Genomic DNA, 23007 nt, shown 5'->3' on the forward strand with positions numbered 1-23007 from the left:
GAAAGACACTCAGTAGAAGTTAATTGTCACCGAGCCATTTATTCAAAATAATGCCTTGTTTGGTGGAAATGAGTGTTTGGTACTTTGCAATACTGTTAATGTACTCATTTTAAACACATATCATTACAGTTTTCCTTTTCAAGAATTGGTGCTAGCCTGTGTTGTTTGTTTTCTTGAAAGAAATTTTATCTATATTCAAGATGGTTGTAGACTGGCTTTTATTTTTGAGGTTAGCTAAAGTATGGGACAGCTGATAGATTTTTCTAAAAGCTTAATAGTGATTATTTAAAACATTTTGGCCTTATTCTGACTTAACTGAAATAGGACAGGTTACTTAGTAAGGTTAATTATAAATGAGAGCATGATCAGGTCTTACATTCTTAAGACTTATTTTTATTATGGCTATGACTGTTTGATGCCGAGTGAATATATTGTATGTAGAACTCAACAGATCCTTCCCCTGAGAATTTTAGGATCTCTGGAGCTTTGCAGAATATTTTCTAATGTAAAGATTTCAGTAAAAAAGTAGAAAATAAAGTTGTTTTTTTTTAAAGGAAAGGGAAAAAAAAATTTTTTTTTCTCTATTACCCTTTCTCCAACTGTGTTTTGTTTTCTTTCACTCAGAACTGTGTATGTTTGAAGAGATGTGAACGCTGAAGACAGCACCTTTAGCAAATGGTGTATGTGATGTTTAGCAGCTACCATTGTTGGTATCTCTGAAAACCAAGCTAGTGGTATAGAAGACTAAATGTAGGCATCTAAGTTTGCAAATGCTTGGGAGACGTGCTGTTTATACACGACTTTCCTGTTTCCTCTATGGCTTAATATAGCTGGCTAGTAAACCCTATATTGAGATTCTGCTGTAGCCTCATCAGAGATTACAATGAATTTAATCCGAATACAAACTTAATTTTCAAGTTCTCACAATGTCTAAATTCCCATATTCATATATTTGGGCATTAGCATGGGTAAAACATGCATATAAATGACTGTTTATATCTCTGGTTTAATATTTATGGATATGAATAACTTCACTTTTAGTTCACTTGTACTCTTTGCATGTGCAAATGCTGCACAAGGAGGGAGCTTACTTGTGATTTTAAGTAGTATGAAGTTCCCTCTTCAAAATAAAATTAACATTGACGTAAGAATCTGGGCCTCTAAAACCTTTACAGAAGAGACATTCTATTTTAGATTGGTAAATCCACTCCATTTTTATATTCTTCTATACCTGTTGAGAGAGTACATACTTAGAATCCATACAGAAAATATTTTAAGTTCTAGTTACTCAATGATACTCAAATAAACAAAATTATTTATTTTGTTGTTCCGTTTTCCTTAGTAAATTTATGTTCTATTTCTCAAATTATGTGTTCTCAACTCTAGAGCTGTAATAGCTTCTCAATAAATGTGAACTAATGGTAAGTTGCAAAGAGCTTTTAAAGATGCTATTAAGATATTTTTTACCTATTGCAATGCTTTTATATTAGAAACCAAAATCTTAGCAAACACTTTTTTCCCCCTCCAAGAGACCCTACTGAAAGGAGCGTGACTATTTCCCAGGCAGGTGAAAGGCCACTTCCAGCCACCGAGGTAGCAGGCATAGGGTCAGACTGGATAGGAGTCTGAAAGGGTTTGTTCTTAGTTTAGGTGGAGGCTGAGGCAGAATGGAGTTTAAGCACAGTCTGAGCGTCTGCTTTGTCCTGAGGTGAGGAATGGAAAAGCTGACAGCCACGTTCATATTGTCACTGCCTGATTTTTGCAAGAATTCTTTAAGTGACAAAAAATAGGTGGGAAAGAGAGAAGCATTAGAAAGAAAGGTATTTGTGATGTCTGTTAGTTTTACGAAAGAGGAAAAACGGCTTCTTCAGAAAATTGAAAGTGACAGGCTCTGAATTTATCCTTAGTATTATCAGAAAGAGCAGTGAAGGATTAGGATCACAGGTTTTCCATGATGATTCTTTCATTTTTTAGTTTTTCCATTCACTTTTTTTGCTACTAAATTTAAGACTGATGAATGGCTAGATCTACCAATTCCTTGGCTTCACATTTCTAGGCTTCTCATTTTGATACTTCTTCCAGCATTCAAGTAGTCTTCATTCCTATTTGATCTCCATTCACTGTCTTTCCTTACTGTCCTGTGGTTCAGAAAGCATCCTCTGCTGTATACTTTCTTCTCCCCACGTGTTTTGGTTCTCCTACTCCTGTTCCATAACAATATGTTGAGAGCTTGGGTGAAAATTTAAAGTTCAATTCAATATTTCAATATTTCAATGAACATTAGTACAGTATTTATTTTTAGCTTTAAAGTATAGGTCTGAAGATCTAGCATCTTCACAAAAGTATGCTTATTTCTGTCACTGCTAATGTTGACTTGCAGTAGCATTTGTAAATAGTGATTCCATTGTCTAGTTGAAAGCAAATGATGGAAGTTGTTAATAGCAACAGCTGCTTTTTGCTTATGGTTTAAGCTGGTTTTTTCAGTAAAGGGTAGTGTATATATCATTTGTCACATAAACCTCTATTTAAGGAAGAACAGAAAAAGGAGGACAATAGTGTTGCATGCAATCTACAGTTTGTGCTAACCTGTGGAGGAAAACAGTATTGGTCATCATCTACAGTTGGTGTTAACCTTTATTATCACACTAGCTATTTAGATAGTCTGTCTTGTGCTGATAATGATGATCCTTGTTACAGGCAGATGCAACGGAAGCCAGAAGCACCCGCAGTCACTTATGGAACATATCGAGGTTCCGCAAGGATTAGGCAGCTACTGAAGAATCAATCAGAAATGGCTCAAAAAGGAGAAGAAAGTACTGAGAACAGAAATGGTTCAGTGGTCAAAGAAAATGGAGGAATCCAAACAAGCGTGCCTCCAAAATCAGGACAGTTAATAAAAGAAAATCGGGAAGATGAGGGTAAAGATCCCAAAGATGATGCCATAGTAAATTCTTCTGCAGTTAAAATGGGAAGGAAAAATTCTGGTAAAGCTCAGCATTGCTTGGGTGGCAGTAAATATGAAATAACTGCAAAGGCCACAACTTCATCTACTGAATCATCTCATGAGATAGACTTAAAACATACACCTGCTTTAGCTGCAACAAAAATTAAAAGGACTTATTCACTAGATTCGTTATTGTCATCTAGTAGTAGAAACAGTGAGATCCTAACTAATTCCACTTCCGAGATTAGCAGTACATTTAAAATGAGTTCTGCAAATGATTTGGTTGGTAAAGATGGACTGCTGGGAGAAGCAGAAGCTCTGTTTCAGGCAGACAAAAATGCCATTTCTAACTTTGATAAAGAAAATTATTGTAGTAAAACAGTTAATAAAATGTCCACAAAAGAAATGCAGGACGATAGTTTACATTCACCCAAACCAAAAAATAAGACAGTTAATGAAGAACTACAGGTGAGTACAGAAGAATTTTGCTGTAATCATCAAATGGAGAGTGACTCGACACTAACATTGGATGCGCAGATGCTTCATTCCAGTAGCACTACATTTCAGCAGCAAGCAGATCAGGATACAGGTAGTGCAAATAAACATAGCAATCCAAGAAAAAGTGATATACAGAAAATTGTGGCAGCTGTAGAAAGAGAGCAAAATCAACAGAACTTTCTTGCTACTGTTCTTTTACCTTTTAATGAACAAATACCCACTTTGCTTGGCATGGAGTCCAAAGGAGAAAAATCTATAGCCACAGGTAATCTAACTGCTTCAGTGTCATCTATTAAAAATCATGAGGATACAATCATGGACAGGGGCACTTGTAATGAAGAACTGAGTGAGTTAGGGAAACCACCGCACATACAAAGTGATCACCAGTTAATCCATGTGGAGAATTCTGAGGATGCTGCCACACAGCAGTTTGCTTTACCTTGTCTAGAAACTGAGGGTGTGGAAACAATGAAGGTTTTATCTGAGGTTGCAGTGGAAAACCTTGCCAATGTATTGTCATGCATAGATGGGTGTCAAACTGTGAAATCTAACTTCAATGAGCTGACAGCACCTCTTTCTGTTACTTACGAGTCGTCTTTTGAAACTGGAGGCTATTGCTCAGCTTTTCTTCATCCTAGTTGCAAGCCCGAAAATGAAAGTATGGGGAACAGAGAAGTCCGTTTAAAAGATGAGAGACAGACAGTTTCTTGTCCTGATCTTGAATATGAGAAGAGCAAATCCTTTGAGCCTGTAGAGATGAGCCTCTCGGAAAACTCTGTTCCTGTCCACAGCCATGGTCCTGTTTCCCTTGAAGCTGTTCCTGCCAAGGCATTAGTGACACTCACCGAAGATAACACAGCAAAGCCTGCACCTTGCCCTTTAATCACCATTGACAGGACAAATGATCGTGCTCCTGCTGCTTCTAAAATCGACAAGACTGGTGTGACTGAGGTTACTCTTGTTCCTTCTGAGTGTAGAGATTGCACCTCTGAGTTTTCGTCTCATATTTCTAAGCCACAAGAAAACAATCTGGAGATTTCTTATTCTGCCTTGAGATATGGAGGAAGACCTTTGACCAGCCATTCTGCTTTCATCTGTGAAAAAGATGTTGATGTAGATGTAATTTCTGAATCTCCACCCATTTTTGAAGATAGGTGTATTAATTTTTCTTCCAAGGAGGAAAACAGTAATAAGCCTAGGATATCACCCAAAGTACTTGATTCTTCATCTGACAACCAAGGAAAAATGCCTTCTCCTGCCATTAACTCTGCAAATGGCCAGATTGCTAGATGGTCTGCTGCTTCTGAACAGGACAGCTTTATTTTTCCAGCTCCTGAGTCTAGGAGAATAATCCCTGATGACAGAATAACTGAAGTGCTACTTTGCTCAGGAGACCTGAGAGCTTTGTGCCTGGCTGGTTCTCTGAAACCTGAGCTTACTCCAGCTACGTTTGATAGCTCTGCTGCCGGAGTAGATGTGGGGAGTGTTTGCATCCCCAGGCCCACTTCGCCTACTCTGGGATCCAGAGAAGCCTCCAACCTTTCTGTTTCTGCCTTGGAAACAGTGGGCATTGCTCAGGAGAACAGTAATTCTTCCAGTCACAGAGGTAGCGATGGGGCAGAGGAGGCCTCTTCCGCACCACAGGCTGGCAGCAGTGTCTTGGCAGAGGCAATGACATCACCCATCGGTCCTTGGAAATCTTTGGAAATGACATCCGAGTCAGCCTGTACTGAGAGCACATGCAGAAAAGCTGTGGGACAGGTCAGTCTTTGTAACCATGCTTCTGGTATCTCAGAAGCCGCTTCTGCGACAGATGATCAAACAGGTGCTGCACCCGCAGATTCAAATGATCTCTGTTCTGAGGAAATATGGGAAGATACCGATGTGAAGGGACAAGAACGCGCTACATTCCAAGATGCTTCTGTTTTGTGTAGAAAAGCTGAGGAAATAGTGGACTCAGTTTTACACTTGGCTATAGAAGAAATAATAGCAAAACAAACCATTGGTGTCTGCCAGCTTTGTGGGAGCAAGGACAGTTTAATAAATATGGGTATTCTAAATGATCAGAAAACTGGAACTGTACAGCTGGAAGCAGAAGACATCCAGTCAGCTGTGCAGTCATTAAAACATTTTAATGAGAGCCACGGAGGAGACTCATTTTCATTTACAGGAAATGAAGCAGTGGATACAAATAATCAAGATGAAAAGATACTATCTTACATCCCTGATAAAACCGACCTACATAGTGCACTAGCATTAAAAGCAAAAGAAATAATTGATGAAGTCATTAACTCAGCCAAACAAAAACTGTCATCCAGTCCATGGCAAGGCAGTGAGAGTAAAGGACCTTCTGAAAAGGTTGAGCCTAAACCTAAGACTGAAACCTCAAAAATTTTAAACCTGGATATGAAGTTACCTGCCAAAACACAGGAACCAACAAAGAAGGCGGAAACTCAGAGTGTGTCAGTAAACTGTGAAAAGTCAGATTGCTTAGGTCCTCCTTTACTTCCAAATAGTATGGAAAATGACATAGATTGGCCCCAAAGAGGTGAAAAGATACCAAATAATGCATTTACATGTCAAACAAATGGATTTCCACCCACTGGTAGTTCAGCAAAGCCAGAATCAGATCTTATGACACCAGCAAAAGAGAGACACAATAGAAAGGTGTGTGAACATCTGCCTGCAGCGGAGTTGTGTGGCAAAGCTGGAGTATCAGCAACTAGTAGAAAATCTGATGGACCTTCAATACATAGAGATGCTACTGTGACTGAAGAGATGCTTCTGTCATTGCAGTTAAAAGATTCATGCAATAATACAAATATGCCAGAGTGCACATTGCTGCCAACTGTAAATGTTCATTTGTCATCTTCTATGCCTGATGAAGAGTGTATCGGCATGCAGAGTGAATCCAAAGACAAAAGCAGTCCTCAGGGGTCTCTGGAAAGCAGTGCAGAGGACAGTCCGTATGAACACTGTGGAAGAGAGGCTGCAGAAGAAGTACCTGTACAAGTAAAAGCAGCCTTAGAAGATTCAAAGGCAGTGGAGAGTAAAGAGGAACTAGCAGAAGGGGCAAGTGAGATAGGAGAGGTTAATGTCGGATTAAATACGCAGTTTATTATACCTGAATTGTCTGTTATTGGAGAGGACAGTGAAGGGAAAGACTGCTTCAACACAGTCTTTGCCCAAAATGATGAGAATGAGCAGGTACATAGGAAGGATCAAGACATGAAAAGAAATTATCAACTTGAAGAAAATGGTCTGGACTGCAGTGACAACATGAAGGAATCGCCAGATCTTTTGACCTTTCCCCCACTAATTGAACAGTGGGAAAACAGTTCTTTTACTATCGTTTATGAAGGTACCCTTCAAACTGAGAATAAATCTGTCTCAACTGATGATATGCAAACTGGTTCGCTTTCTTCTTCTGATTTGCTTTCAGATAATATAGATCATCTAATGTGTGAAAGAGCAAAGAATAACCATGAGCCAGCCTGTCTTTATGGGAGGGGTAACAAGTTGAATGAAGCAACAGATAGCCATAGCTCAGAGTCATTTCTGAGCGTGGAGGCCAAACGCTATAGAGTATATCCTTTCTCTTTGTCTCCAATATATGAAGACGACAGCTCCCAAGAAGACTTGCTTTCCACAGACGTGTCGCCGGAAGGCTATGCTGGTGGAATGTCTAAAGATAACACTGAACACGCTTCTGTGCTTTCCCTTCTCCAGTCAGTTTCTGAGCGCTTACAGTTTACTACTCAGTTCAGTAAAGAGGAGGACGACGAGGAGGAAGAGGGAGTGGAGGATGAGGAGGAAGAAGAATCATCATATGAAGAAAATATACTTGATGTAGAGAGAGAAGACGACTGTCTGTCCAGTCAGTGGAGAGGGAATTTAAAAACAACCATTCAATCAAATGACCAAAATCGATCTTTGTTTCCTGGACAATCACCTTTTCTTTCAAAAGAACAACTTGACTCCAAGGAGCAACCAGAACTCTTTCCAGATGTGGCTTCTCCCAGTCAAACACCTTGCAAGCTAGTTTCACAGAAAGCCGATGCTGCTCTAAAGCGTCCTCCTACAAGTGTATACTACCAGTATTTGAAATCTGCCAGCAATTGCTCCTCTGAGAAGGGGACCAGGTTTGGAAGCATTCTCCAAGATATGTTGCAGCCAAAGATTCATTGGTTTCAAGACAACACCATGCCAAAACTGGGAGAATTGTCAGCGGTAAGATGTTGTGTCACATAATATTAATCATCAAAGAGATTAGCCCAGATTCAAAATTGTTGTCTCCCTATTCTCCTTCCTCCCTTTTTAAGGTTAATTCTTTTATCATAAACAAAAGTAATTAGGCTGTTTAAGATCATAGTTTTTTTTAAAAAAAAAGTCTTCTGTTAAAATAATTTTAAAAACATAGTATTCTTGGTTCAGCACACAGCTGAAAGTGACTTAATTGTAAAACAGAATATGTGAACAGAAAATATAATAGGAAAATATGCATAATAGCAAGTCTGTATAATAGCAAAATGCAGACTTGTCCATGTTAAGGACATTTCAACCTGAAGATTATGGAATTGCCTTTTGTATGAAAATTATTGTTTTGTTTCTTTCACTGCTGAGATTAGTAGAGCTGTGTTGTCCAAAAAATACAAATTTCTGCTTACTGGGCTATTTAATTGTTTCTTCACAGAGTCTCTACAGAGTCTCTACAAATTGTAGCTCAGTTAGCCAGTACGTAATATAACTGCTTCTGTAAATTAGCATTTCTTTCTTAGCTTATTTAAAGCTATGGCAGATGAGAGTACAGAAACAGTTCTTCCAATATTTAGAAACTGAAAAGGCCACATAGACCAAATGCGTAACTGAAAAAGAAAGTCTTTTCATGAAGTTGGGAATATTTCAGTCTGTGTTAGAGGTCTGTTTTGGTTTTGCCACTGTTAAGACATGCAGTTTATTGTTTGCTGGGAAAGGGCAATACATTTCCAGAAGTTATAACTTCCATAGTAGTTCTGCCTTTCTAGCATTTGCTGCTTTCTGCCAATTGTTTGATTTTGTCGAACTATTTATACCAGCTCTGAATGACAGTGAAATAAATCTTGGTTGTTTCTACTAGTGACATTTGCATACGTTTAGAGGAATAGTGGGCCCAGAATAACCTGTCTATGCTTTGTGCTACTGTTGTAGATCTTAACAGTTGTTTTCCATGTCCTTTTAATTTCAGAACCTCATTGACAGGGCAAGTCTCAAATGCAATCCAAGACCAGGAAAGGTAAGCAGAATTTGTGTCACATAGATGAACATGGTACATGGAATAATTTGTTATACCAAAATTTTTGAATGAAAAGCATCTGAAATTGTTAGTCTAGTTTTCTGTATTTTAATACTGCATATGCTTGCACATGCTAATAATGAGTTTATATTATTAAAAATCCTGTCACTAGTAATTTTACTGCACTTCTGTCAGCAGTTCAATAGAGTGTTTCATAAAAGAAGAAAATGTGTAACGCATCAGTTGAGTGGGCACAAGGTGAAATATGTTTTATTCCAAGAAAAAAATAACTGTCTACACTGTATGTTGAAATGGGGCCTTATTTGAATGCATTGTATATTGTTTCAGATTATTATTTATGATATTTATGGCGACAAAAGTAAACAAGAAGTTCATTCTGATGTGCTAGATACCACGTCCTGGATCCTTCCCATTGGAGCATTACTTAGGATAATTAGAGGATGGTAAGAAATTCAGGTCATATTTAAATAGAGTGTTTCCAAAAGACTGTATGTGTGTTTCTCTTGTATTTTCATCTCCTTTATTTATGACACACATCTGATCTGCAAGAGTGTCTCTTTCTTTCTTTGTAATCAGAATGATACCAATGAAAAAAGCATGAAACAAGGCTTCAAATGCTGCAGCACAAGTAAAAATATTGTTTGTCCTGGGAACTAGCTTCAAACAGGAAGTTTCTAATAGAACCACAAGTACATTTAGATTTCTTGCCTGAAGTGCTGAGACAGTACAGCCATAACCATCACTAGAACCATGTGTATGCCAAAGAAAATGGCTTTTTTGCAGTTCAGTTTCATGATACTGTAGCTGTTGCAGAAGGACCATAAAATGAACAGTCTCAGCTGCTGTTCATAATGTAGCATTTAGAGGAATGTGGTTGCAGAAGAATATACAAGTACCTTTAAGGTAGATTTTTGCAAGTGTTTCTCGGTTTACTTTGGGAAGCTGGGGCTGGAATGGTGCCAGTTGTTGCATTGGAATTGAGTTGGTGGTGCTTACAATGAATGTTTCCGACTGTCAGCCATAGTAACAATGCATGTTATGTTTATGCAGTTTTGAGGTAGCCTTGTTTGGTTTTGCATACGTTTCTTTCATGTCCTAAGAAATACTGAATGCCATTATTAGTATGTTTATGTTTTATGCCTTGCATAGTATCTGCTTGAACAGGACATATTTTGATGTGTCAAATATATTTGTTATGGTAATATAAGGCTTTTTATTTACAGTGTGTTGTAGCTGTATTTTTATCCAGTTAATATTTTAAGTTAAGTTAGACTACATCCTGGAAGAGGAGAACTGTATATTTTACTTCTAAAGCACAGAAGTACAAGCCTCTTATTTATCTAAAGTGAATGTGACTACTGAGGGACAGCATAAGAAAGGGCTGATAGCTGGCTTGATAAGAAGAGCTCAGTACTGAGCTTTCCAGCAAACGTGCTGTCTAACAGTCTTATCTAACAGCAACAATTTACTTCATGATATCGTTATTACAGTTGGATTTTTTATGAGAAACCAAAGTTCCAGGGTCGGAAGTATGTACTAGAAGAAGGGGAGACTGTGCTGGATCACCTTTGGGATCTTCCAGGCGTGAAACATCGTCGAAGAAACCTCACAGTTGGTTCAATCAAACATGTTACAAAGGTATAGACTTTGTTAATAATATACTCACATACGTAATTCATTTCTGTTGGCAAAGTGGTATATTACCAGCAATGGGCAATGTGTGTGTGCTGTGTTTCTGATTTTATTCAGATTTGCTATGAATCATGTTTTTCACCCTCAAGATAAATTCAAGGGCTTTTGCTGCACTAAATTTCCCTTTCTTCCTGGAGGTAATGAGCAGATGGATTATCTTTCTTTGCCACCATCTTTATCTGACACAGTGATTCCTCTCCTTTTAGATGTTTACCTGTCCTGTTAATTGAAATTAAATGGAACCAATTCATATTTTTCAAAGAAGGGTTTATCTTAAGCTTAAACTATCTACTGTGTCTCTATCGCTTCTGTTTCAGAAGTTAGTAGTTGGGATTCCAGTCCCGTTTATACAGCTTAGCCTCTAAAAATTGCTGTCATTCCCTCCGCAGCTTTGTGCCATCTGTAGGGTTTCCATGTGGACAAGTGGTACACCTACAGCATCTGGTTCTGCATACAGGCAGACCTTTAAAAGGCATTTTGTTGAAAAGATAGGAATCAAATGCCTAAAACTAAACATAATGGGTCTATTGTTATTCAGTGAATGGGGAATGTATTTACCAGATCTTGTGATTTAAGAAAACTTAGTGCTTTTGTTGTTTAGCATAACGTTCAAGTTATTCACAGGGCAATGGCCCTTTACTGCAAGTGAATTAGCATTTGTATTGCAATGTGAAACTTTTTCAGAAAAAGTGTTTCTCTGTTCTCTGCTGGTATAGAGGTCATTTTAAAATTGATAACCTTTGTGTCATCAGTACAGGGGCATAATGTCATAACAATTAGAAATACTTTTTCATTTTCTTAAAGACTTAATAAATAAATGAATTCAAAAGAGACTGGCTGAGGGCATGAATAATGAAGTTAACATTTATTTGAGCTAAACAAATTAAAAGCATTTGACCAATATGGAGTGTGAATAATGATCAATAATGTGACAGACAGCTAAATAGTTAAAGAAATACCACAATAACATGTAGAACTATGGTCTGAAGCTGAGAGAAGCTGGGTGTGTCTTGGGTAGCAAAGAAAAGCCTTGGATAGGAAAGACACTGTGGTTAGCTTCATCACGCTTGATAAAAATCTTTGTAATATAGGTAAGTAGGTTTGAGTGTTGTTCTTCTTCCAGTATGTGGTTCATTTGTATGGAACACAGATGGAAGGCTTTGTTATAGTACGCTAGTTCAGTAATCAACACTTTCTCATGTAACTTAAACCTTTAGCAGGTATGGTTGGTTGGGAGGACTTTTCCTGTTAGTCCATGGGGCTGTATAGAGCTAGTGTGGGTATGGAACTCACTAAGCCAGGTTTTGTCCTCTCAACCTTGATTTGTGAAAGCATGCATCTTTTTTAGGTTGTACTTCAGCTGCTGTGAAACTGCTTTAAGAATGTGGTTTGCCAAAGTACTATTTTATTATTTTTTGTTGTGAAAAATATAGGCATTGTTTTTAATTGACAGCTGGATTTTTTTTCAGGCAGCTCATGTGTATGTGATCTGCAGGATCATACATTTTACTGTCATGCCCTTTTTCATAGGCTGGGTAGCTTGGTGGCTTTTCTCCTGCCTAGTTTGGTCATACTGGCTGTGTGTCCAGGCTGTTTGGCTTGTCTTCTAATTCTTCAAGAGGCTTTATAATGGTGCTTGTTTAATGGCTGCTCAGATGGCTTGAGTTAGCAGGTTTGAAAATTGGCTAAATATTTGAGAAGAAAATGGCTTGCCAAGGAGAGAAAAACAGATGTTTACTAAAGAAACTGTAGGAGGTACATTTAATATTATTTTTTTACTGGCGGATGTTAGTTTACTGAGAAACAGCCTGCCAGTAGCTTCATGCTCTGACTTGGCTTCAAGCCTCCACAAAAAGCAAGGGTTCTGGTAGCTTTGTGGTTAGCCTGTGGCTTGACTTACTGTGGGATATGCATTAGATGTATCCATGTGTGTTTAATTTGACGGCACTTAGGAGGGGGGAAGGATCCTAAAGGAACAAATCACGCAACTAGTAAAATGAAGACCTATCTCAAGTAATGAGGAGTCTGAATTCCACTAAGGCAAATCAACATTAGACTAGGTTAGCAAAATCTGCCTGCGCACACAGGTTCTGTGCAGCTCCTGCAGCACAACCTGTTCAGCCAAGTCAGTTCTCTGGTCTACTGCACATGCATATATTGATCTTATGAAATTGGAGGGCTTTTTCTGTCTGTTTCTGGAAGCCCAGAGAGGATGCTAAATGTTACTTTCCCAAACGCAAGAGCTGAGAAGAGTTGCTGATGTTTCCATTCTGGAGTAATCTTGTAAACACCTATTTTGCAAGGTGATAAGAGATCTGAAACAGCAGTTTATAATCTCTGTCTGCAAGATGGTTAGGCAGGGAATAGTAGGATTCCTTGTGGGCGCTCCTTAAGCAAAGCTCTATGTAATGGGACTGTTCACGGTTTTGCATGAAGGGTGCGTTGCTTTTGTTTGTGTGATTTGCTAGGTGAAAAGAAGTTATTAATTCAAGCGTTGACTACTTTGTCAGATGCCATAGGAAGACACCCAGCAGCTTCAGGTCGTCTCATTTGCTAGTTGGTGTTTACAAGGTAGTAATCATTAATATTATTTTATTTTACTACCAGTCCTGTTGAGTTCTGTAGTTTGATTTGGTGGTGATGGGTGGTAGCGAGAGTGGTACAGAGCAGGAGAACTGGGAGAAAGAATTACGAATGTGTAAAAAAGGCTGGAGGACCAACAGAGCATAAGATTTAAAATAAAAAATGCTGCAGAAACTGACGTGTCCTAAGGACAAACTGCGTATCAAAAGTAAGATGTGTGTCTAGACTGAATTAAAAAGTGATGATGTGAATACCAGAACTAATTAGTCTTGGTTTTCAATAGATTCTTCTCTCATTGTTGTTTTGGCATTTAGCTTAAGAAGCCAGGCTTTAGTCATTCTTTGTCCTGCTGTTGACATAACAGGCTACCTCATTTAAATAGGCTATTTTGATCACTTCAGTCACCACTGCGTACAACTCCAAGGAAAAGACCTGACAGTGCTGAAATGATGTAGCCCTGTGGGTGCTGTTAGAGCTGTAACCCTAGAGCTGGAAGAAGGGTAGACGGCCAAGACCACCTTGAGGGGGTTGAAGGCTCTGGGTCTCTCACTTAGGGTGGAGCTCTTGGTCAGACTAGAAAAATGTCAGACGTGCCACCAAAGAGTAATACGTAATGCTAAAGTCCTAAGAGTCATCTTAACCCTGTTCAGAAGAAGCCTTAACCTTTCTCCTGAGAGGTGTGTTGCTGTTTTGGAAGTGTCTGTTCTCTGCGAGCTAGCAAGAGTACTCTTGTAACCATGTCTGCTCCCAAAAGACCATGAGGGAACCACAGACACTCCAGGATGACTATGTGGAGGTAGGAGGACACTACCACACAGTAAAGGAAGACAGAGTGGGATGCCTGGAGGCTGTGACCTACCTAAGCATTTGCTGCTTGTGTATTATCATTGGAAATGAACACAACAACCTAATCTGTTTGCTATGCTTTTTATTCTGTTTTTGCCTGATGTGTAAGTAGGATAATGAACATGGCATGAGTTTTGACTGATTGTGACAGGGGTGGCAGGGCCAGGGGCGTATAGGGAAGAAACTTTCCAGTTTTGGATCTGGCCTGAAACACTGTGGTAATAGTTTTGCATGATAATAGTTTTGCATGTGGGTATCTTCTTTGAAAATCTTGACGCCTCGCAAATGAAAGGGCTTTGGACTGAAGGATCTAGTTCTCAACCTGAATGCTATCATATTTGTGTGGTTTTCATTTTGTTTCTAAAGATGGTGGCTTTATTAGGGATGTTAAAGAAGCCTCTGAAAGTAATGATGCCTATTAAATATGCTCAGGCAAATATGAACATGCTAGGGCAAATATTTACCAAGCTAAAGTTTACATGCTTAAATTATATAAATTAATGGAATAGTACTTGTGTGTACATCTGCAAATACGTCGTGTTCACCTTGTAGAGTAATACTAAATTTTATCATATTCTGCAGTCTGTGAATTAATATATGTAAATTGAACTCAATATTTAAGTCAAAATATATTTGTGGTTTTTAAAAAAGTCCTTAAAAATACAATGTATATTTTTGCTCAAACATGTTATTATATTTAAAAATAGATATTTGAATTGCTTTTGACAAAGACCTCAGTTTACTATGTGACATTTTATGAAGGGACTTTGTGGACTTGATCTAGTGCAGACCACAATACCATCACAATGAGTAGAGTTTTTTTTATTACTGTCAAAATCTGTCTGGAAAGAGATGATGATAAATAGGAGAGATTTTTATTGTGAATGCTTGTGCTTTTCCTGCCCTTTGGAGAACTGCTACATTCTTCATCTGTTGAGGTGGAGCCTGCCTCGTGACCTTCAGAGTCAGGAAAGCAAACTTGAAAAGAGAATACAGACTGGCTTTTTCCAATCTTCAAATGAAAAAACCCCACCTCCTACTAATTAAAATTAAATGTACTCTGACTCATATTCTGTCTGAGCCCACAGGCAAAGATACTTTATTTTGCCACTTGTCTAGTTTTGTAGGTACTTTGTTTCAGAATTTATCTGAAACCTTTAAGAGTCTAGCATCGTTACTTGTGGAATTCTTAAAGGTGCAACTTCTAATTTTCTGTATCAAGCTTTATTGTTGGAGTCACAGATCTTTCTTATGTGTCAGGTATTATTAGAAAAAGGACCCCAAATTTCAAATATTTCTTACCTGTCATTTAATAAAATACATTTACATGTGAAAATTCTGAGGAGGTTGTGGTTTGTTTTTTTTAAACTTGTCTAGCAATACACTTAGAATTGAGGAATGGTGTTCCTTAGCACTTGGCCATAAAGTAGCATTGTACTAGAAGTCTTTTTTCCTAGTTTTTCTGGTTTTGCTCTTCTGAAAATAAAAATTCTGGTATTGCAGTTTTTGTTTTGAAAACAAATAATGTGCATTGTTTGCAAGGTACAATACAGAGGAAACACGACTGTACACGAGGGAGAGTTGCCAAAACAGTACACTGTTACTTCAGGTCTCATGAGGAAAGTGAAATAATATCCTGAAGTCCGTCTATTATAACCGCCACATTTATTGCTGATAGTTACATAAGTACCGAAAGAAGTTTGTTAACCGAGAAGAGGTGTGTTTCTAGGTGGGATGTTACTCCATCATTTGAAAGCTCCACTCAAAACCTATGTAAAAAGGGAGAACGAGCAGGTATTGTCATGAGATGAGGTGCCGTAACTTCAAGAGCTTTTGTGCTCCAATGCTGAGTTTCTCTGCAAGCTCTTGTGTTTTGCCTTTCGGGCCTGGTAGAAGCCACAGGCAGCATGAGATCTTGGTAACGATGGGACCCTGCCTGCGTCCTCAACAAATCCAGTAACCAAGTGCTTCTCCGAGGGCACCCTCAGGGACAGCTTCTCATCCCTCTTCTCTAGCTCGCACACAAGGGGCATCTTCATCCAGCCTCGTTTAGGACTTTCGGGGTCTCTCTATGCTGTCCAAGCCCTTTGGCCTAATGCAAATGGGCCCGTGGGTCAGGAGGATAAGGGGGAGGGTGCAGTGAAGATAGCTGGAAACCTTCAGTTCTCAGAGCTACAGCTGAGCAAACTCCGTAAGCACGTGAGCCGCCTTTCGCTGTAGCAGGAAGACTGTTCTGTAACACACTGCTGAGGCAGGGCCTTATAGAACATCCTCATTGATTCATAACGTGTTTCAATGCTGAGAAAGAAAGAATTGGCAATGCATTTTATATAAATATTATGAAATTAAGGCAATAAAATCCCTGCAAATTCTAGAGAAGATCATGCGTTCAACACATTGTTTTTTCAGCATGGTATCTCTCAGAAAACCTTCAGTAAGGTAACAGAGGTTGTTGCTCTGTAGTAACAGAAAAATTACTAAAGTGTCTACTTAACAAAACAGATATTTTCCAGTACTGTTCTTTTTCTTTCTTTGTCTAAAATGCTGTAGATTTTTTTAACATGGCAGAAAATTGAACTCATATGGCTCGAAACCATAGTCGGATGCATTACAGAACCTTATCACTGAATGGAGGAAGCAGTAATGAAGTACTAGACATTTCTAGAAAGTTTTAGTTATGCATGCATCATATGTATCTATATGTGTGTTACAGAATCACTGTCTTTAAAAAAAAAAAAAAAAATCCACAGTATTATATGCATGGTTTGTCTGTCAGTAAATACTGTAAGGTCCTTTACTTGGAGAGCATTTAAACAGCATTTTGAAGGTAGCCCAATAGGCATAAATGCATAGTTTTTCTTTGAAAGTTAGTGGGAGCTGGAAATTTACTGCCCTTAGCTTTTCTAAAAATCCCAGCGTTCATTAAAAACTTGCATCGTATGAAGTGTGGAGTTAGGTTAGAAGGGTGAGGAGAGAGGGAAGAAGAAGGAAATGTTGCCTGTCCTTCCCCTGCCGCGATGGGGCGGACTCTGCAAGCACAGATGAGCCTTACACTTTCATTTGTTTCCACAGGACTGTGGCGTTCCAGAGGTAGAGTTCTGTCTGGGAGCCAGCACAGAGGGACTTCCTATCTGCATACAGAGTGCAGTTGCCAATTTAGAAGAACTGGATGTTGAGAAAAACCCGTATATAAGTGTCAAATCAGGAGTGTGAGTACTGAACCTTTTTAATAGCATTTTGCCAGCAGGTAGAGGGGTAACATCATGGGATGAAAATCAGTCAGCAATAGGAACAATATTTCAAGTTTTTGCTACAAATCAATTAGCATACACTGGATATTCCCAGCTCTACACTTCAGCATTGTGCTATGTGGGCTCCTAGCAGTGGAACCAAATTTTTGAAGGCATTTTTCCTCTAGTTGCTGGCAGCAGTCTCCTATAATTCCATCTTTGCGTAGCTTTATAAATAGAAGCAGCAGCTCAGCTATAATTAGCTTTTAGTTCATTGGAGAATAGATACTGTCTCCCTATTCACCCACCCTGTTATAACACTGTGGCAGAGTACCAGAAAATGAATATTACATCATCCAAGCATTCCTCAAGCTACAGCCATATTCTGGCTTTCTGGAGAGGTGATAAAATATGACACAGGCCCCTCGGTAGCCCAGGATTTGCTGTATTGAGCAGAATAGTTTCCTGGGTCAATGGCCAACACTTCACAGTTCCTGAAGTTTAGGAATTCTGTGCCTCTTCTCATAAATCATTGCAGAATGACATTAGCTATTCTGTTAAACAGTCTTGAGTTTGCCTTTCCATGTGAGCCAATCCTTCCTTCCTACGATCTCACAATATGCGCATGAATCTTGAGGTGGTGAAGGAATTAAAACCAAAGTTTTGTCTTAGTTTACGCAGAACTTAGTCTAACTTTTAACTGCTTGTAGTCTGTGTGTGTAGTTTTAAGAAAGTAATTTTCCATATGGCTCAATGCCTCTTCCTCCATTCCTTATTTGGTCTGTGAACCTTGTGTCCAACTTCTACGTTCAGCTTTCTGATTTAAAACAGTCTGAAGGAGTCTCAGTATTTTTAATCTTCGTGTTAAAATTATGATAGCCTGCTTTCCAAAGGAGCGTTGTAAATTATTGTATTTTAATAATTTCCACTGAAAAAACCCTGAGATTGATATTAGAAGCCTTTTAATTCCTGAAGTGGCAATCCTAGGTAAAATTTGATGTAAGTGTCATCCTCAATACTGGCATTGGTTTTGTATACTCATAGTGTAACAAACAGGGTTCTTAATGAACAAATTGGTAATTTTCTGCTCTTTCATTCATGTTTAGCTTGGATTGAGAAAAAGTATCTGAGATCTGCTTAGTGTTGATGTTGCCAGTGTATTTAAATAGAACATGGTTTTGATGTGCTGGCAGTATCTGAAACACATTGTCTAGCTCTGAGTACAAAAAGAAAAATAATTTTAATAAGGTCATTGTATTTGTAGTGTATCCAATGAGATTAATAAGTCCTGTATCCTTACTGTTATAGATGGCTTGCTTATTCAGACTTTAATTACAAGGGAGAGATGAAGGTTTTGGAAGAATGCGATTTACCATCTGAAATTCCTTCAGCAGATGTGAAATCTCTGCGTCCCTTAAAAATGGTGAGGACTTCACAATTCCCTAATAGGTTGTGTGCCTGCCTTTTCCTACCATTTCTCCTCCAAAGGTTTTGATCTAAATATAACTTAGGTTCTAACATCCTTTCAGGGTTAATCCTTGTACTTGTAACACTCCTCTCTCACCACGGTGCATTTGCAGTGTTGTAATGGCACGGCATTCGCTCTTCCAGGGCTTGCTGGGCTCCTGCATCTGCCCAAGTAAGAACACATAGTCAGAGGGAGCGCCTGATTGATTGACTAGGACATCTTCCTGGGGAACTGCTGTTGTCGAGGGGAGATCAAATAAGACAGAACTGAAAGACTCGTAATTGTATTGCAGCCAACACCAATACATTAACTAAAAAAGCTCTTCAGAAGTTGTTGATTTTCTTTTCGCTGGTACAGCTAGAGTCTGCTGGGGATGGAAGGACCAGGTGAGGAGTTTATTATTGAAAAATACCCAGTAGTATTTCTGTGACCATACACATTGCACAAAAATCTTGGGAGGTGCAGCTAATTTTTGTTTTGATGGCATGTAGATCTAAATATGAAAGAGATGTGGAAGAGTATAACACATAATTCCACTGTATACGTAGCAAGTCTACAGAAAGAGAGTTTAAAAGCCACAAAGGAATAAGATCAAACAGCTGTCTTTAGTCGCTCCTGGGAGGTAGGTGTCTTATTCTCCCACAGAACATCATTTGCTAACATTTCCAGAGAAAATGTATTTGTTGTATTTGCTCTTTGACCATAGATATGAATATGTCAGCCTATATTTTCTGTCTCTTCTATAGTTTCTTAGTGTTTCATCATTTGTACTTAAGAAACTTAAAATATATACAACATAGCTTTAAAAGTTATATTTTTAAAATTGGTCAATGTAAATTAGTTAAAAAAACACAAAGTAAGTATTTGCTTTAGAGTGCTAACAGACAACAAAGGACTATTTTAAAATTGCACCCCTACAGGCTTGCAATGCACTGATTTTGTTTGTAGGTCAGGTTTATAGTGTCCCTGGCCTTTATGGATTACCAGAGTATTTAAACTAGTTTTTGTTTTGGCCAACACTGAAAATGGTGAATATAATTACAAAGAGCTCATGCTCTGATATTACTGTAAAATAAGTGTCAAAACGTAACTTTAAGTTTTGTATAGAAACCTTTCTTACCCCTCCCCCCCATCTTTTTTTAGGGTGGACTAAAGGTACAAATGCCAATGAATGTCAAGGTAAGCACTGAGAATAAAATATGAAATTAAATATAAAAGTTTTAATTAGGCTGTTTTCTTTTTGTTGGGTATGTGATGTTTGATTAAATATTTAATGTTTGCTACTGTCTGCTTTCTTAAAAGTATTTCATGAGATGTAAAAGTAGTAGTAGTTTGTTTTTTATGTATTAGGAGAATGTGAATTTGCTGTAGAAGGATTGTAAAGCTTTCACAACATAAAATGACTTTTCCTGACTGAGGCATCAGTCACTGTAACGGAAAGGGATCAGGAGAGATTTTCCCATTTAACATACCAAGTTTAAAAAAAAAAGGGGGGGTGGGGGCAGGGCAGGAATAGGACCCTTTTTTCCTGTACTGGATCCCAGTACAAGAGTCATGAGTGAGACCATGACCCTGCTGTGATTTGAGGAGCAGAAAGCTAATCCAGAGTTACTGCTCCTTTTCCTTCCTTTTTCTAGTTCTCCACAAGAATGCTAATGCTTTAGGTAACTTTTAATTATACAAATACATGCAAAACTGAGGAGTTTTTCTAATAAATATTGCAACAAATGTTAATACTATTAATAGGTGATCTGTGTGGTTTGGCAGATGAGGAACCCAGAGGGTGTGTTAACTGCAGTAACTGAAATAACTTCAGCAAAGTACAGAGAAAGACCTCTTGTCTACTTTTGAGGGGTCAAGCTCAGTGTGTCTAGCTGTGACCAGGTAGGATTCACTGCGGGCTAATATACACTGCCCGGGCATGGGATTGTAGGATAAATCATTGTCATATAGCTGCAGAGTGCATTTATGTATATGGAATTGTGTGAACAAGTATCCTGTGGAAATGTCTGCAAATAGCCTGACAAGCCGATCTAAATCCAAATAGGCTCTCCTCTGCTTGTAGGGCACTCAAGAGTCAGAAGGGCTGAAGAATGCAACCCTGAATTTTCTTTATAGTAGTGGCTTGTTAGAGGGGGGTGGGGGGAAAGATGTCTTCCACATACTGTAGCAGTGCACACACTCAAATTCAAATTACTATTCGGGGCATACTCAAGGCATTGTTCAACATCATGTTTTCTAGATAATAATATATGAGAAAACTCACTTTGGAGGGTGGTCCAAAGAGTTTTCAGAAAACATCAGTTCTGTCCCAGCTCTGTTTGGTAGTGAAGAGGAGTTTCAGGAAGTTGGATCAATACGTGTAATTGGTGGAGTGTAAGTATATCTCACTTCTGTATTTATTTACTTTAAAATAGGAAATCATAACTAAATGCTAAGAAGTGCTAAGGGGTGTTTAGAATCTCTCATTGATAAAATAGTTTGAAAATAAAGCAATATGTATTTCCCTTGTCAATTATCAGCCTTGGATAAAACAACCTCCTCATATGGCTTATCTATCTAAGGGACTATAGGAAGGTAAAACTAAGTGTGTGAGAAGTGTGAAGTCAGTGTTTACCATTTGGATGCCAGTAAACTAGGCCACTTTGTTCCTTAATGACAGCATTCGCACAGAGCTTTAATTTATATTGCTTTATACTTCTGATTGTCTCGAGTTAATTTACTGAAATGACCTTAGGTAGGTGTGGTCAGTCTTCAGTTTGGCATTTTAATGCCTCTGAAATCGATAAACTGTTTTATTGTCTTAATGGTTTTCCTTTGGCACCTGTTGCATGTTATCTGGAATTAAGAATCCACCCTTGTTTTCCTTCGTTGAGGCCTTGGATTGATCCTGTGTTGCCCTGCCCCTCTCTCTGTTACACACACACACACACACACAGGGCTGTGTGACGCAGTCCTTAGGTGGACTGCTCGCAAGGTAGGCTCAGCTCTGGCTATTCTAGAGAGCTACCAACCCCATGCGCTGTTCTTTCAACCTCTCCCAAGACCCAGAAGGATAGGACTGTTTGAAAGCATGCAGGATGCTTGCTTCTGCCAAAGAGCTTAGCAATAAAATAGTTTTCAGAAACTTTTTTTTCTTAGGGGATTTCAATGTTAATACTTGAATATAAAGATTCAATGTCATACATTCTTTCAGGTTGTTGTCAGAATCTTACAAGCACTAAATTAAAAATAAACTTAATTGTGAATACTCAAGGAATCTGTTCATAAATACATTACATCTTAGCTATCTGGGAAGCCTCAAAATATTAAAAGTCATCCTTCCATCTGTTGTGGTGGCTTTTATTTTTCATAGTGCAGTTACTTAAACAGCTGAATTAATGTAAACCAAATAGTACTAAAAGTAAAGCTATCCCTGCCTGCCAAATTTCAGTGCCAACAGAATTTGTACAGCAGTTCTCATACTTACTGGGGAACTTTAATGAAAGAAATGCTTACAAGAAAGAAAGAAAGGAGGGGAAAGCACTTTTTCAAATTAAGATCCATTAGAGCTTTCAAAGTTGATGTGGCAATGCCTTCTTTTAATCGAGCCTCAGCCATTTGTTCAAAATACTTTAAAAAGTTTTCTTAGTGCTAAAATATATTCCATATACAATATATTGCATATATTCAATTTGTTTGTCTATTCATATGTATATTTTTAGATAAAAGCAGGAAACAACACAAGTGTGTGACATTTTGTTCTGCTGAAATCCATTAATTTTGTCACCAGCTCCAGTGAGGGTAGAATCTCATTATTTATTAATAGACTGAAGAGATCTACTGCTTGGTCTTTCTCATTGACAATCGGTGGCTTATAGTGTTTCGGCCACTAGATATGTGTACTGGCCTCTGTGGTACCGAATACTGGTATTGGGAATGTGGCTGACTGAGAGGAGGTACATGGAGAAGCATTACACAAATAAACTGTTGTCGGACAAAGAATCAGATGGTGGGATTTTGATCCACAAAGAAGGCTTCATGGGTGCCTGTTGTGATTTCAAACAAGCATTGCTTTGTTTGTTAGCTGAGCCTGTGATGCTCATCTTAGTGTTCTTAGGATGTTCTCTTCCCCTTTTGTTTGTTATGGAAAATCACATGTGCGGTTGTTCTGGTTTTAGTTATTTCTCTTTCTTTTGTTGTGTGGTTGCTGTAGATGGGTTGCCTATGGTAAGGAACGCTACAAAGGCCAACAGTACTTGCTGGAGGAGGGAGATTATGAAGACAGATGCTCATGGGGGGGAACTGACAGTGTCCTCCTGTCTTTCCGGTTCCTTCAGGCTGTAAGTACTTTTATAAATTTCACACAAGTTACGCACAGTTCTATACATAAAGAAGAAGGTTATTCTTCATATATGGTACAGCTGTCTTGGTTTTAGTCGTTCCATCTTTTGCCCAAGTTCGCTCTCATTCT

The 23007-nt window shown here is 38.5% G+C and overlaps 1 protein-coding gene across 1 annotated transcript in view; it reads left to right on the forward strand.

Annotated features, from left to right (window-relative positions):
• Positions 1-23007, forward strand: part of CRYBG3 (crystallin beta-gamma domain containing 3) — a 97676-nt gene that overhangs the window by 41931 nt on the left and 32738 nt on the right. The window contains exons 6-14 of the mRNA XM_054818745.1: positions 2698-7672; positions 8667-8714; positions 9063-9178; positions 10226-10373; positions 16929-17065; positions 18395-18509; positions 19698-19733; positions 20797-20930; positions 22750-22876. Coding sequence (XP_054674720.1) covers positions 2698-7672; positions 8667-8714; positions 9063-9178; positions 10226-10373; positions 16929-17065; positions 18395-18509; positions 19698-19733; positions 20797-20930; positions 22750-22876 — 5836 coding nt within the window. The remainder of the gene's footprint in view (positions 1-2697; positions 7673-8666; positions 8715-9062; positions 9179-10225; positions 10374-16928; positions 17066-18394; positions 18510-19697; positions 19734-20796; positions 20931-22749; positions 22877-23007) is intronic.

The sequence above is a fragment of the Grus americana genome, chromosome 1 (genome assembly GCF_028858705.1).
Source record: "Grus americana isolate bGruAme1 chromosome 1, bGruAme1.mat, whole genome shotgun sequence".
In the NCBI taxonomy this organism is placed as follows: domain Eukaryota; kingdom Metazoa; phylum Chordata; class Aves; order Gruiformes; family Gruidae; genus Grus; species Grus americana.